Source organism: Pteronotus mesoamericanus, unplaced genomic scaffold (genome assembly GCF_021234165.1).
Source record: "Pteronotus mesoamericanus isolate MK-2021 breed Mesoamerican mustached bat unplaced genomic scaffold, CSHL_Meso_final scaffold_31, whole genome shotgun sequence".
NCBI classification, from domain to species: domain Eukaryota; kingdom Metazoa; phylum Chordata; class Mammalia; order Chiroptera; family Mormoopidae; genus Pteronotus; species Pteronotus mesoamericanus.
Window position 1 is genome coordinate 21655870 of NW_026555312.1, and position 16792 is coordinate 21672661.

At 37.6% G+C, this 16792-nt stretch overlaps 1 protein-coding gene across 1 annotated transcript in view; it reads right to left on the reverse strand.

Moving 5' to 3' along the window:
- Window positions 1–16792, reverse strand: part of F13A1 (coagulation factor XIII A chain) — a 189041-nt gene that overhangs the window by 152071 nt on the left and 20178 nt on the right. The window contains exon 3 of the mRNA XM_054591918.1: window positions 12680–12868. Coding sequence (XP_054447893.1) covers window positions 12680–12868 — 189 coding nt within the window. The remainder of the gene's footprint in view (window positions 1–12679; window positions 12869–16792) is intronic.

Sequence of the window (16792 nt, forward strand, 5' to 3'; positions counted from 1 at the left end):
TTACTGAACATCCAGGTAATTCAAGGCTGCCACCGTCACCCAAAACCCTGAAGGATTTTAGAGCTCTGTATCAACACCCTGCACAGCCCTGAAAGAGAGACCTGAAGAGAGGCTTGGCTTTTATGTGCTGAATGCACAGGTAGCTGGTACCTTGCTTAGGCCCTTCGTTTTCTTTGCTCCTGCAGTGAGGAGGTACAAAGGAGCCCCGCTATACCTTCAATGACAGTTTTCAACTCAGTGCCTGTTCACCCCTTTCATGTGTCTGGGCCTTCTTCCGTCTGCCTTGCCTCATCTTAAGTGAATGCTCTGCTTGACCTCACTTATCCTGGATGAACTCACCATCTCTACTGATTTGGTACTTCCAAAACCACTTCAATACTATACCCCACCCAACACAATGCTCTAGGCTTCTGATGTCTTCTCTTGCCTGCACGGATTTTCTGTGCCCTTTTTGGGACACTTATTCTCATTGTTAACACCATGTGATTGCTCTCTTTTGTCCTCTACATTCCTCTCGCTTTCTAGTATCTTTGTCTTGCTTCAGCTTTGATTTGGCAATCATATATCTAAGATGTGCTAAGTCCCAGCTTATGCCTGCTTTTCTAGCATCCCATCCATTTAGCCCTACCTCCCCCATCAAAAGTCCCTGGTTTGAAAGATAAATGATAAAATGATAGCATTACCCTAGCTGTGACCCACTGAATTTCATCCAGCCCTGGGCTGACCTTGTAATGGAATGTATTTGACTCTGTTACTGGGTGTGGATAGTTTTCAGACCTATAAAACAAAGTGAGTTGGGTAAAGTGGTTGCTATAATTCCTTTCATCCCTAACATTTCTGATCTTGTGATTCTATGAAGCACATCAAGCACTGGATTGCTTCATTTTTGACAAAGAGCAGACTCATACAATAAAGCATTTAGAGAGGCATGTTTTTTTTGGACCAACCAATCCTAATTGTTCAGTAGATAGTTATACCCAGGTAGGTCTCCTCCTCCTTTAGTTTCCTGTTTCTGCTGTGTATACAAGTTCAGCCCTCAGCATCTTCATTTCACCCACTTTCAACTCATGGTACCTTGTTCTTCTTCACCTGTCCATGCCTGACTCCCTATGGTCTTATTCTTTTCTCTCAAAGTGCACTGTTAGTACATTGTATTTCCTTAGGACACTGCTCTTTGCAGAACATCAGCTAGCTATTCTGCAAAGCCAATTTGTGCAAATTTACAAATAGGAGCCAGTTGGATAGTATTGTCTATTCTGAAAAAGCATTTTTATTTTGTTCATATAATGTTATATATTAATACAAAAGGAAGGTTCAGATGTTATGTAGTAATTCAAAGGAGAACTGCAATGAAAGGATTCAACATGCTGTTGCTAGCACACCTTCCATGTCTCTCTATTTGTTCATGGCCTATGTTCATCAACACATGACTGGTGAACATAATGTGCAAATGAGTGAATGAATGAATGAGGTTGAAAATCTGTTTTTATTATGACCCATTTTATTGTTATTCTACACATCCATCCCCTACAGTCTTTATTTTTTAAAGAAATATGTGGTTTCATAGTTCAAACTATGAGAATCTGATCATCTCTAGATTAGCAGAGAAGTGTGAATTATATATATGCCCCCTTTCTCCTCTCCCACAAGCATTTTTGGAGAATAAATAAAAGGCGGTGGATATCATTCAAGTCTCTCTTCACTCCCATGTGCACAGAGACCTACACCATTTGTTGAGCCCTTCTTATACTGTTGTTGAAAACTAATGGTAATCTAATTGAATTTGTTCATGTTAATGAATTCAGATTTTTGACAAAGGGTTGTTTTTCAAGCCTCCTGTTTTAATCTGACACAATTAAATGGATTGTTTAGGAAGGATAATGATTATGCTGTGTGGAGAAAGCAGATGCCACAGCTTACCTCTACACAAGCAGAAGGTAGAAAAGATCAGAAGGGCTGATATTGAGGAAGAAAGAAAGAAATGGTGAAAAGGAGAGCAAAAGAGAAGTACAGCTAGCTATTTATAGGTTATTTCATGGTCCTCTAGTACCTGTCTGGCTTTGACTGCTGTTATAGTAAAGCTTTATGAAGGCTGTACGTCCTTAAGGAATACTATAAGGATTTAGCTTTCCTATACAGTGGCAATATTCAAAATAAGGCTGGTAATTGGGTCACCTCATCTGCAAGCAGCTATCACTAAGGCATTCCAAGAGCTTCCCAGTTAGTCCCTCATCAGGCCTTACAACACACTCATGGAGTAATGAGAGGGTGCAGATTATGAATAATTAGTCCACTATTATTCTTTCTTCAGTGGGTTTTAATTTTGCTCAGACAGTGTCTCTTTTTTCACACATTGGAGACTTTAGAGCAAGGTATAACAGTGGGCACATTAGTTTTCATTAAATATTCCCCTCCAACTTTTTCACCCCTAACTTCACATAACTACAAGAATTTCTCAGAATTTAAATAGAAAAGGCAGGGAACGCCTACACTGTATATTCCCTGAGTCCAGATCATGAGTGTCCAGTAGAATATAGTTTCAACTATATGGGTGTTAATTAACCAAGGTTATGAATTCTAATAAGTGAGAGAGGTCAGTGTATGACACAAGCAGAGAGAGAGAGAGAGAGAGAGAGAGAGAAGCAGAGAGAAGAGTGAGGGCAAAGGCAAATTAAGGGAATAAAAAAGAGAGGGGAGGAGGAGTGAAGGCAGTCACGCATCTGTGTGGGAATTCCCATTGCAATATCCATGGTCCTTCACAAGTGCTCCACACAGTGCACTTGATGTTATGAAACACACTGGCAACTCCATTGCCCTAAGGACAGTCAGCTTCACTTAGAAACTCAAGCTCTGCAGGATAAGTTGTGGGTCACAAGGCAAAGCTGAGGGGGGCTCCCTGTGGGTCTCTGGAACTAGAATATGGATGGCAATCCCTCTTGCATTAAGACTCGATAGCCTCTGTCACTTCAGCTAGAACTGTGGACAAATAATTCCGGGCGGAGTTCCTATGTAACTAAGTTAGCTGTCATTATAGATGTTGAAGACTCTGGATATTTTTGTTTGGAGGTTCAGTGATTGTTATCTTTGCTTTGCTACCAAGAGAGAAAAGACAGAAAATGATAGTCTCTTATTTGCCTTTTTGATAGCATTTTCTTATTTAGTACTAGACTTCCATTGGAGAATTTCACTCAGCACCACTGGCGCTGACTACAAAGTCTTTAAGGGCTCACCCTAAGGGGGAGGAGGTAGGAACCTTTTCTCTCACTCCCATCTCTTTAGACTCAGAATGGGGGTGAGCATTTCTGAGTGGATACTTAATAATGAAGTGGATTCCATAGAAAGCTTCTTGAAGAGTCACACATATCTTGAGCCAGGCTAAGCTGGTGACTCAGCAAAAGTCTTCATTTACAGGTAGATAGTCAGGGAGATCAGAAAAAAATACATGAATTAATCTAAACAATGTAACAGTAATCTAAAAAGTAAAAACATAGATCTTTTAAAAACTCCTCCATAAATGCTCCTAGCTCTTTGTAGTATAAGATCTAAATGTCTTATCTAAGTATACAAGACTATCAATACATTTCCAACTGTTCTTTCTCCATGGAACTTTCTATATACTTTTTTCTTTTTTTTTTAATCGAATATATTGGGGTGAGTTTGGTTAATATAATTGTATAGGTTTCAGGTGTACAATCCTATAATATATCAACTGTATGTTGTATTGTGTGTTCAACACCCCAAGTTAAGTCTTACTCCATCACCATTTATTCCCCCTTTACCTTCTTCTACCTCTCAACACCCCCTTTTCCCTCTGGTAATCACTGCACTGTTGTCTGTGTCTATGATATTTTTGTTGTTGTTTCACCCAGTCCCCTAAAACCCCTCCCCTCTGACAGCTGTTTACTTTTTCCATTCAAATGGGTCAACTCCTACTCATTCTTTGAAAACTAACTCAAATAACACTTCCTGGGGACTCCTCCAACCAGTATCACAATTTCTCCCTCTAAGGTTCTTTCCAAGTATTTTGCCTAGGAGGCTGGCATTGAACTCAACTTCTGTACAGGCTGAACCTGCCAGATTCTTGGAGGGCAGAGGATAAACTGTATTGGGGTTAGAATATATACATATACTAATATATACTCACATACACACACACACACACACACACACACACACACAGTGCTTTGGACATAAAAGTTGTTCAGTAAGAGTTCAATAACACATTCAAAAGGAAAGCAAGTTGGCTTTATGATAGAATAAGCCAAGTAAAAATCAGGAAAATAAATATAAAGAAGTCATCATTTTTGAAAAGAAAAGATACTTTATATGAGTGCCACATTGATAGAGTTATTTTAATGTAGGCACAAAATCTTAAGTGTCAAAAAGAAGAAACACATATTATATTAAGCTACCATGACACATGGGCTACAAATCCATGCAAGTTTCACCATCCCCTCTCCCTCGTATTCTAAAGAATAAAGGTAATTTGCAACTGTACTTAGACATTTTCTAGAGTGAGTTCTGCATTTTACAAAAGGGTATTATAAAATAAAAATATGGTAGAGTTGTGTTTGTCATAAAGCAATTTGGGGCAATGTTAGGTTAGAGGAGATTTTTTTTATTTCTGCCTTCTCAGATCTTTCAATATACTAATGTGTACTGGAATTGGGACTCTCTGAGAGGAGGCATGAAGTACAGCATGACCCAAATGTATTTTTCCACGAAATTTATGTTAAGGAGCATTTCACATGACAGGTGTTCACAGATAACAAACTCTAGGAAACACTGCCTTAGTTTCTTAGATGCCATTATTAGTCGCTTCAAGAAGGATTTAAAAATGAACACACTGATTGTCATGATGCCAAAACACAGAGAAGGAAAAATTTAAAACGATAGCCTATATAAATGTTGCTTCAAAATAATGGAACAGCCTGTTCTCATGAAAACACGGCATAATATAGCGGAAAGAGCACAGGCTAAAAAAATGTTTCTTTATATCTTACTAGCTGCATGATTTTGGGCAAGATATTTCTCAGCAGAGAAAATGCTATGTCTTTGAAAATCACAAATTGTGATTTTATTTGGAATTTCTGAACCAAAAATTCATAGGGACACATAAACTTAAAGGATTTGGGTGATGGCCTCAGGTATACGAAATGATCTTTTGCCTGGTCTTGACTCCCTTTGGCTCTTGTGACTGGACTGTAGGGAGAAATAAACTTGCTCATGGACCATGTCTTAATTTTGGAGGGCCCACTGGGTAGGGTGATTGACATCTATTGTTTTGAGGGGAAAGCTGGTAAGAAGTACGGCTGAGAATTCTTTCCTTACAATGAATGACGTTTCCTCAACAGAGTATCAATGACGTAGGGAACAGCAAATTAACACCATAAGCTGTTCCTAAATTTTCACAGCTCCAGCTACAGGTTAGCAAAGCCTATAATTAGCACTCTGCACTGCGCCTTTCATGGTTTGCCACTGCCACCTCAGAGCTAGGAAGAGACAAAAGAGCCTACACACTACCAGACACATTTTTCAGCCATGCCTCCTACTCAAATTCATTAACACTTCCCACCTACTTCACAGGTATGGCTGTGCTCTGCCAGCAACTAATGAATGCAGTTACCAAAGCCCTACGACTGACCCACTGACTGACCATCTGCAACACCTGTGCCCCTATCTACCTTCCTTCATCAGAGAACCTGGCACCCAGTGGGTTTATCTGGGAACGTTTAAGAGAGGCACTTAAATATTTAAAAAGAGAGAAAGAAACTTAATTTGAAGGCAGAATCACTTATAAATAAATCCCATGACCTAGGTTTTGAGAACAGCAACAAAGTAAAACTCCAGTGTATTAACATATGTTAGTCCATCTCATATGAAGTCACAAGAAGATAGAAAAAAAAACAACTATGGGCAAACTGAAAAAAATTAAGTATAAAGTTATTTTTTCTGTACTTTAACTATAATAATAAATTGCTCTATGGCACAGTTATATTTTTTTTAAATTATTGCATATATTGCCCTGGCTGGCAAGGCTCAGTTGGTTGGAGCATTGTTGCATAACAGAAAGGTTATGGATTTGACTCCCCATCAGTACATGCGCCCAGGTTGCCAGTTTGATCACTGGCCTGGGCACATATGGGAGGCAACAAATTCATCTTTCTCTCTACCACTGATGTTTCTTTCTCTCCTTTCCTCTCTATTTAAAAGCAATGAAAAAGAATCTTAGTTATTATAAATAACGCTGCTTTGAACATAGGAGTGCATATATTCAGTAGAAGAATAGATACGAAAGCTGTGTTACATTTACACAATGGAATACTATACAGCAGTGAAAAAGGAGGAATTCTTACCTTTTGTGACATCATGGATGGAACTGGAGACTATTATGCTAAGTGAAATAAGCCAGTAAATGAAAAACAAATACAATATGATCTCATTTATAACTGGAATCTAATGAACAAAATTAACTAACTAGCAAAAAAGAATCAGAGGCACAGAAACAAAGAACAGCCTGATAGATGTAAGAGGGGAAGGTGAGGGTGGGACTGGTTGAAAGAAGGTGAAGGGATTAGTCAACGAACATATATGTGTACCCCTATGTTCATTCAGCATTATTTATAATTGCCAAGATATGGAAGCTGCCCAAGTGTCCATCAGTAGATGAGTGGATAAAACAATTATGGGACCTTTACACAATAGAATAGTACTCAGCCATAAAAAGAAGAAAATCTTACCCTTTACAATAGTACGGATGAACCTGGAGAACACTATGCTAAGTGAAATAAGCCATTCAAAGAAAGAAAAATACCACATGATTTCACTTGCATGTGGAATCTGATGAACAAATTGAACTAACAAATAAAACAGAGACAAACGCATAGATGGAGAGCAGATGTCAGCTAGTGGTGGGAGCAGTTAAGGGGTGAAGGGATCAAGCAAAAAGGAAAAAGAACTTATTGACATAGATAACAGGGTGGTAATTTCTGGGGGGTGATATAAGGGGACTAAGTGGTAATGGAAAAAATACAATAAAAATTAAATTTAAAAAGAACATATATGCATGACCCATGGACATGAACAATGGTGAGGGGATTAACTATGGGAATGGGAGGGCAGACTGTGGGGGACAAAGGGGGAAAATTGGAACAACTGTAATAGCATAAACAATAAAAAAAGAAAATTACAAAAAGGTAAATAAAAGCAATGAAAAAATGTACTTGGGTAAAGATAAAAAACATTTTTTTTAAAAAGTATTACGCATATTGATCTTTGTTGATTAACCTTGTTATATAAATTCTAAAATAAGCATTTGAAGAGATTCTTTTCTGTATCTTTTATTTTTTATAAAGTATTCTCTTTTCTGTTTTTTAAATCACCATTTTCACATCCTAGGTTTCCTAATTTGAGGTACACCTACATATACAAATGTATATACTTAATTTCATTTTCAGTTCATAGTCTATGCTTGTTTCTTCTCATTACAATTACTTTTAAAATCGAATTTCCTTGGCTTTATTCAAGTCTACTGAAATAAGTACTGCATTTTAAGAGGATTCTTTCTGAGCCCCAGTGAGTGTTCAACACTGTTCTTTTTCTGTCTTAGCCCCACCAAAGCAACGGAGCCCAAGGTTCTGTGGCACACCTGAGTGACAGGAGAGGCAGAAGGGCATTGCCATCACTGATCCTTTGAGGCCCTTTAGAAATGTGCTTGATTTCTCATACATTAATTAGTGGAATGTGAAATTTTGTCATCTTCCTTTTCTTGTCTTTACAATAAGTTTAGAAATAAAGTCCTCAAATGTATAGCAAGCCTCAAGTAACAACACTTCATTCAACATCACTTTATTGTCATTAAAGAATAAAAAAAAATCAATTCTTAGCTGGGGCCACTGTCTGTGGACTGCATGATCTCCCTGTGTCTGCGCAGGTTTTCTCCAGGGACTTCATTTTCATATCACATCCCAGAGACTGCAAGCGAGGTGAATGAGCGTGCCTACACTGTCCTCCTCTAAGTGAGTGTGGGTGTGTGTTTGAATGACCCAGTGATGGAAGGAAGTCCTGTCTGGTGTTGGTCCTATCTCGTGCCCGAGCTGCCAGGAGAGGCCCTGGACACCCACGACCCTGAACCTGAATCAGTGGGTTGGAAAATAATGGTTTCACTGGTTTTTGCTCATCCTACTTAAATGTATAACTAGCTTACATTTATTTGAATGTTTAATATTAGAAGTGCTTAGGGTCCTTATTTAGAAGTTTGGTGATTTTTTTTTTTTTTGTGATCAGAAATATGCTGTAGGAACTTAACTCTTGTTTATATCAATTAGCCTATGGTAAAATTGGTTTCATTATACATCATTTTTCTTAAAGTGGCAATTCCAAGAACCTACAGGTGACGTTAAGTGAGGACTTACTATAATAATGCTTGCAATAGATCATACATATTGGAATACAGCTTAACTCTGAAAGTACACTTTGCAGTCTCTTAGAAGGGTTTAAAATACATGTTGGTTTTTTAAAATATACAAATTCTTATCTCAAAGGCAAATTTGCTATGCTTCCCTCTCCCCACCTTTTCACTTTTGTAAAAAAGAGGACTTTAAACGCTCACTGCAGTGGGTGCTGTGATATGGTGCCCAGACCTCTCCTATTCAGGAAAGGGTCATTGATGTCCCTGATGCTGAGCAAGTTGGTGGCCACAGAGCTCTCGCTGAGCTGCTTCCAGGGGTTTGCCATCAGTTATAGAGAGCCAAATGTAGTAATTATCATCCCTTTGCAGGTGGCATGGAGCCAAAGTCTGGTATGTGCTAGGGTATATAGGCCCACACCCTTGCCTCAAGACTGGACAACTCTGAAAATCCAATCCAGGTCCAGAACTCACCAGGGATCCATGGAGGCATTTGTTGCAGGTAGTTCAACTACTCCCTCTGACCAACCCTGATTCTTTACTCCCTCAGAGCTTCTCATCCTGAGAGCACTACCCAATAAACTTTTTCCATACGAATTGTCTTCTCAGCGTTCATTTCCAGAGAACCCACCTTATCATTCTTCCTAAGACTTCCATTATTATAATTATTTTCTGACAAGTCCAATACAGGGGCTAAGCTTCCCTACCCTGCTTTCATTGCTATAACTATTTGGCTAAAAGCAGAGATAAAAATTACTGTGAAGTTGGAGCAAAACTGTAGACAGAACTACATGAACTGATCACTCCATTATGTGTCAAGGGCATTTTAATCAAATCTGGTCCAACAAGAATGTACATGGACACAAAAAAGAAGGAGGTAAATAAACTTAGGGGAAGAAAAATAAACTTTCATCAGGTTTTAAAATATTGTTAAAAATACTAGCTGTGGATTCCTTTTTCAACTAAAGTACTCATTATTAAGCAATATTAACCCTAATAGTCTATTCTCCAAATGCAATTCAGTTGTGGTTATTTCATTTTCCCTAACATAGGAACAGTAATTTAGTTTTCCCCTCTCTTACCCCACATATGGAATGGCAAACAATTCTATGTACAACCCAAGCATCACACTGATGTTTATTCTGACTCAGGAGTCTCTTTTCTCCTCCCCCCACTTCTACTCTGGCTTCAACCAATTTTCCAACACTAATGTACAAATTTGCACTGTAAATGCAAATAAGCACAAATGATATTACTCAAGTAGTAAGAGGTTGCAGTTTTTTTTAAAGAAAGTATTTTTGTTTAAATTGAATTATCTTTAATATCTTTACATATACTCCCACATAGATCGATCATTTTACATAGATGCCTTCATATAGTCATATTATTCTTGCTTTTCCCTCCTCCCTCTCTTGCTTGGTTCCTCTTCCTTTTGTTTCTCCTATTTTGGATACACTCCCACCAGGAACCCACGTTAGCACTTCTGTGTGTGCTTCATATTCTTTTCTGCACTCAATACTATACAGATCTATTCACATATACAGCTACACATACATAGATCTTGTGCTCACTTTTCTATATTTTGTTTTCTCTGTTTTCTTACTCACTACCTCTCTTAAATTGTTATTTTAAAAAATAACAATTCATTATATGAATATATAACAATATTTTAACCATTTAACTATTGAGAGACATTCATTTTTATATTGGGTTTTTTTTTTGTCACTATAAACAATGCTGCCCTGGCTAATGTGGCTCAGTGGGTTGAGTGTTGGCCTGAGAACCAAAGTGTTGCTGGTTTGATTTCTAGTCAGGGCACATGCCTGGGTTGTGAGCCAGGTCCCCAGTTGGGGGCACACAAGAGGCAACCAAACATTGATGTTTCTCTCCCTTTCTTTCTCCCTGCCTTCCTGTCTTTCTAAAAATAAATAAATAAATAAATAAATAAATAAATAAATAAATAAAATCTTTAAAAAATAAACAATGCTGCAGTAAAAAATACCTACCTTTATAAACTGGGTTTCAATATTTTTGATAGAGATTCCTCACACTGGAATTCCTGGGTCAAGGGCATATGCCTTTTTAATATTAAATGATACAGTAAATTGCTTTCAAAAAATTATAAAATTGTCCATCTTTATCAGCAATGCATGCTTTTCTCTTTATACATGCCAGCAGACATTACAGTCTTTTCTAAATTTTTGCCAGTCTGATAGATATTACTTTGATTTGTTTTTCCAACATACAAGTGAATATGAGCACATTTTCATATGATTATAGACCATCTGGATTTTTTCTTTTGCAAAATATCTCTATATACTTTACATATTTTTCTATTGCTTTATCTTTATATTGCCAATTTGTAAAGAAGAAGAGTTTTTCTTCTTTCTCTGTTAACCCTTTATCTCAATGCATGTTTTGAATATTTTTCCAGATCTGTTTTGTCAATTAACCTCATTTGTGGTATTTTTGGTCATTTGGTCATACATTTGGTCATTTGTGGTATTAGGGTATATATATTACAAATGTATATACATAGATATTATATGTTATATATAATATATATTCATACATATGCTAAAATATCAAAATGCAAAAAATTCACACGTTTTTCTTAGTCCATTAAACAACTATATTAAGTAATCTTATATATGGAGGTCTATTTCTGGATTCCCTATTTTACTAAATATTTTTTATTGTATATTCTTATAGCTGCTTCTGATAGAAAATGATTTATTATTATTTCTTTGTGTAATTTTATTGGTTATTATCAGGTAATTATTCTTTCAAAATAACTTATTTTATCCAGTCAAAAAATAATAAAACTTCTAATGGGATTCTAATAGAAAATCAATTAAATATACACTTTAATCTTGGGAAACCATTTTTTAAAATACATTGAGACTTCAGAATGAACATATTTGTTTTTTATTGGTTTCTCATGTCTTGTACATGTCTTTTATTAAGATTTTATATCTGCTTTATGTAGGTTGAATCTTATTTTATAAAACTTCTTTCTATACTACATAGTTTTATTTACTTTTATATGTAGCATTTTTTTAAATTTCTTTGTCCTTATAGCTAGAGAAGTGAAAAGCTACTAACTTCTATCTAGCCATCTTACAAAGCTTTATTAATACTATGCTTTTTTTCCCCTTTAATCTGTTGAGTTTTCTGCATATACAGTGATTGCATTAATACAGTATAATTTTTCTCTCTTAGTTTTTAGTGTTTATAGTATATATTTCTTTTATATTATTTATTTGCAACCTTTAAAACAATGTTTTTTAAAAAATAAGGAATGGTGATAGTGGACATCTCTAATTTCTGATTAATATTGAAATTGTTAAATTTTTGCCACTAATGATACCAAAAGTTATTGGTTTGGGGTAAATAATCTTAAATATAATGGAAGAGAGTCCTTCTATTTTGTTTTATTTAAATATTTTCTTAAAAACAGCTGTTGAATTTAATTATTTTTTTTAGTGACTTGGCTTGATTGCTTGATTTTTCTTTTAATTTATTTATGTATATAATCATATAGACAGGTTTCCTGATATTGAGCCAACCTTTCTTTTCTGTCCATGTATTTATTTGCTACTCTTTTAAATTTCTAGAAAAATACTTATCAAATGTGTCAAATACTAATAGCTATAACCTAATAAAAGTTTCCACGATAAACTTAATTTAAGAAGCACTAGATCAAAGTTAAATGGTACTTCCCAGAACCATTCTAGTTAATGAACATTGTCAAGTTACAAGAGGAGAATAGGGCAAAAGTGTTTAGTGAAATTTATTTGACCATCCATTTTTCATGGGCCATTTGATGTTGCCATGTTAAGCAGAACAAACTTTTGGGAAATGCTTAAGTGGAGATTGCATGCTAAGATTTGCAAATATTTCAACACCAGAGACCAATTAAATCATGAAGGCAGAAGAATAAATTAAAAGTCACAAGTGTAGGATACTAAAACTTTGGGGAAAAATAATTTAACTAATATTTGTGCCAACTGAATTCACTTTTACTTATACCAGAGTTTTGCCAGGGTAGGTAAAAATTATTGATGTTTGGCATTATATAGACCCATCTTAAAGTATAGGGTTGTCAGGGGATGCATGTAATATCACCTTCAGCCAAATGTTACAGTATGATTCTAGGATATAATGCAAATAAAACTATACCCACTCTATTTTATGACCATAGCACCGTGACTAACATGACATGATGATATAGACTCACAACAGTGACTTGGGCTCACATATGGCACTCACCAATGACGTATTCCACCCTGAAGAGATCTCTTCGGGGGTCGTACGGACGATTGAAGTCAATCTGGATGTAGAAAGGCTGTCCTCTACGTACAATTAGCTTGTTGTTATCATACTTGTCAGTGTGATGATCCACTTTGTTGCTGTCCCATCTCTCCTTGAACAGGTGAACACTCTTGACATTAAGGTAGTCTATGCACAAAGAAAACAGTCAAGGGAAACCACTTAGTAACTTTGTCTAAATGTAAACTCAAAAACCAAGGTCATTTCTCCTGAAGGAGGAAGGTCTACTGGATCAAACTCTATACAGAGGGCCAAGAGGTTTGAGAGTCAGTGTCTTGTGACATTTTTGCTTTCAAACAGGATTTTAAAAATGCTTTTCCCCACTCTGATTTCATTTCAGACCACAGAGCACTGACTTTGAGAGAGAGAGAGCAGTGTTGATAATGCCTAGTGTACAGGTCTAGATACAGAGAAATTAGGGCTGAAGTTGAAGTCTTTACATTCCCTGGTTTTCCTTATGTTAGGTCCTTCTCATGGTGACTGCCACACTGTGTCACTAACTAGAGATAAGCAGGAAATAGCCACTTCCATTTTCTTATCTTTAAAAAGGGAAAGATACAATCTGACAAACCCTCAAAGAATGTTCTAAGGACAAAGTTGACCATTAACCCAAAATTATCTACTTACTTCAGGAAGGGTCAAATACCCTTCCTTCTGTAATTCTAAAAGTAGATCTTGTCCCTCAAAGGCAGAAAAAAGAGGGAACAGGTGTGGAGAAAAGACACTAACATTTCTTTTTTTTTTTCTTTTTCTTTTTATTTCTTTTTATTTTATTTTATTTTATTTTTTTAATTTATTTACTTTTTAAATACATTTGTCTCTGCCTCCCCCCCACCTCTTTCCCTTGCCCCCTCCCACCTTCCCTCCCTCAGCTCTTCCCCTTTGGTTTTGTCCATGAGTCCTTGCTATATGTTCCTTGACTTTCCCCTTCCCTTCCCTTTCCCTGCCCCCCCCTTCCCTCTTGTCTCTGTTGATTTCTTTTCCTTTAAGTGTTGCTGGTCATATTTTCCTTGCATCTTTGCATTGTTGGTTAGGTTCCGCTTATAGGTGAGATCATATGGTATTTGTCTTTCGCCCCCTGGCTTATTTCGCTTAGCATGATGCTCTCCAGTTCCATCCATGCTGTCGCAAAGTTTAGTACTTCTTTTTTTCTTTCTGCTGTGTAGTATTCCATTGTGTATATGTACCATAATTTTTTGATCCAATCATCTACTAATGGGCATTTAGGTTGCTTCCAACACGTGGCTATTGTAAATTGTGCTGCTGTGAACATTGGGGTGCATAGGTTCTTTTGTATTGGCGTTTTGGTGTTCTCAGGGTATAGTCCCAGCAGGGGAATCGCTGGATCAAAAGGCAGTTCCATTTTCAGCTTTCTGAGGAAATTCCACACTGCTTTCCATAGAGACACTAACATTTCTATGGAATAAGTATAATTGCTCCTACTTTGAATATGCAGAAACAAGCTTCACATTTCCCTAGCTACTAATCAACCTATCTGGAAAGCAAAACCTGGTCTGATGCCAAAACCTACAGGTTTTTTTAATGTTGAGAGTTTAACTGTCAATAATACATTTGTCAGAAACATGATAGCACTGGGTAAAGGTTAGATATCCTCCTGTCTTTCTCCCATTCCATCTGCAAATGAGTACTGTATGTGAAGCTAACTCTAACTACCCATTTAAACTGTAGTTTATAAAATCTAGTCCAGAGACAGATTTCTGTCCATGCATTTGTAGTTTTAATGGGACACTGGGGAGAGAAGCCTGAGTGGGGGGTGCACTGGTCTTCCTTCCCTTTCCCTGATGCTGCCTACTGCATGGTTTGCCCTTACAGCTGTGAAGACAGAGTTCACATCTGCTGAGCTTGTGCTGGGCATCACTCTGCAAGACTCCAATGACTTCTTTACTCTTACACAGAAGTATGTATAATGTGCCTGATATTCTCCTGCCTAATTTTGTTTTCTCATGGGAAAGAAGTTAAGCTCATCAAGATATTTTCCAGTTTGAAAGTCTAGAAGTTCCCGAAATACTCTGAATTAATGAAATTCAGGTAATCCTAATTTTGAACCTCAAGTGTCATAATTACTTAGGTAAGAAACATTGCCTCTTAGAAGCTGAACTTTCCTCAACTTTAAAATGGGGATACTAATATCCAGAGAATTTCTGTGAAGATTCAATGCCATAATGATGCAATGTGTCTGGCACTATGCCTGGCACATAGTGGGGCCACAGGCTTGCTTGCGGCTCACTGTATATATGCTCTGATGGAGCCAATTTATATTTTACATGGTGTTCAATGGGCTATTCTGACTGCAACATTACAGCAAACAGAAGTGCAAGATGCAGTTTTATTTTTATCTCATTTCAGAACCCTGCCATAATACATGGTCCCTGAAGAACAATTTCCTTCCTTTATGATGTAGAATAAGGATGTTAAATTCTCTACACCTTTCTCCTCCAAGTTGCCTTTCCTCTAAGTGTTCTGGCCTTATTAAAGTTATAATTCCCAGTGTTAAATCAGCTTTAGAAAAGCTGAAGAATAGAGGGTCAAGACTGTGGGGTAGGAAAACCTTGAGCTCACTCCTATAGACACATCAAAACTACAACTACACATAGAACAAATATCTTTGAGAATGACCTAAAGACTAGCAGAACAGATTTTTCTACAACTACGAATTTAGAGAAAAGCCACATTGAAAAGGGTAGGAGATTCTAGTCAGGAACCACACCCCCAGTGTGGCTTCCTGCAAGCTGGAGATATTTCATCACCAGGGAGGTCCCCCTGGGAAGTGCTGGATCTGAGCCTCACAATGAGCTCCCCAACCCAGGTGAACCTAAACCAAGAAGGTAAGTCCCTATAACAGTTGGCTATGAAAACCAGTGGTGCTTATGTCCAGGAGAGCTGAAGGGCTCTAGGGAACCAAGACTCCGTTCTTAAAGAGCTTGTGCACAAACTCACCCTCTTGGAGTTCCAGAACTGAGGCAGCAGTTTGCAAAACTCCTGGGTCATACATAAAGGAGATACTTTCACTAATTTTAGGGCAACTGCTGGAGGGGCAAGAATCTGTTTAAGCTTTCTCTGGGGACAAAAGCACTGGCAAACACTATTTATTCTTTATACTCCTAGTTAGCCTAGAGCTGGCAGGCACCATTTCTAACACTCTCCATTAAACTTGCTAATATTGTTCACCCTGCCCTGATGTTCCCATGAGATCCCACCTGGCCCAACCTGCCACTCTATCTAGCATCACTCCTAACACATCTGTTTGGCAGCTTTTGCTGGCACTGGCACCCCTCACAAACAGCCCTAGCTCCAACCTGCCACACCTGGTGAGCAGCTTTTTCTATGACAAGTGTCCCTACAAAGTGACTCTCCCTCCACAGGGCTAGTCCTCACACACCAACATGTTCACAACAGTTGAGGCTGAGCCTTGCAGCTAGCCATGTTTGGGATCTACCTGAACACCAGCATACCCACAGAAACTTCAGCTGGGTCCCACAGTCTGGTAGGTCAAGGAGCAGCCCTGCCCACAAGTGCATCTACAATAGTCATATACAGGCTTCGCCAAAAACTGGGCTGGGAACGTCTTGTTCACCAGTGTATCTGAAGCAATTGTGGCAGGGTCTCACAGCCTGGGGACCAACCTGCTTACAAACATGACTTTAACATCTGCAGCCCAATCTCAACAAGTACATGCAACCTACACTTTGGAGCACCTGGCTCTGATGAATGGGAAGGATTATATGACTGGGCCCCACAGGACCCTTTTTACAATAAGCTCTTTCAATATGAGGAGACACAGCAGGTATGCCAAATACATAGAAACAACACAGAGAGTTAGGCAAAATGAGGAGACAGAGGAATATGTTCCAAAAGAACAAGAATATTCCAAGACCCCAGAAAAAGAACTAAAAAACATAGAGATAACCAGTGTACCAGATAAAGACTTCAATATAGTAATCATAAGGGTGCTCACAAAATTTGGAAGAAGAATGAATGAACACAGTGAGAATCCCAGAAAATATAATGAGAACTGAAAAATACAATAAATAA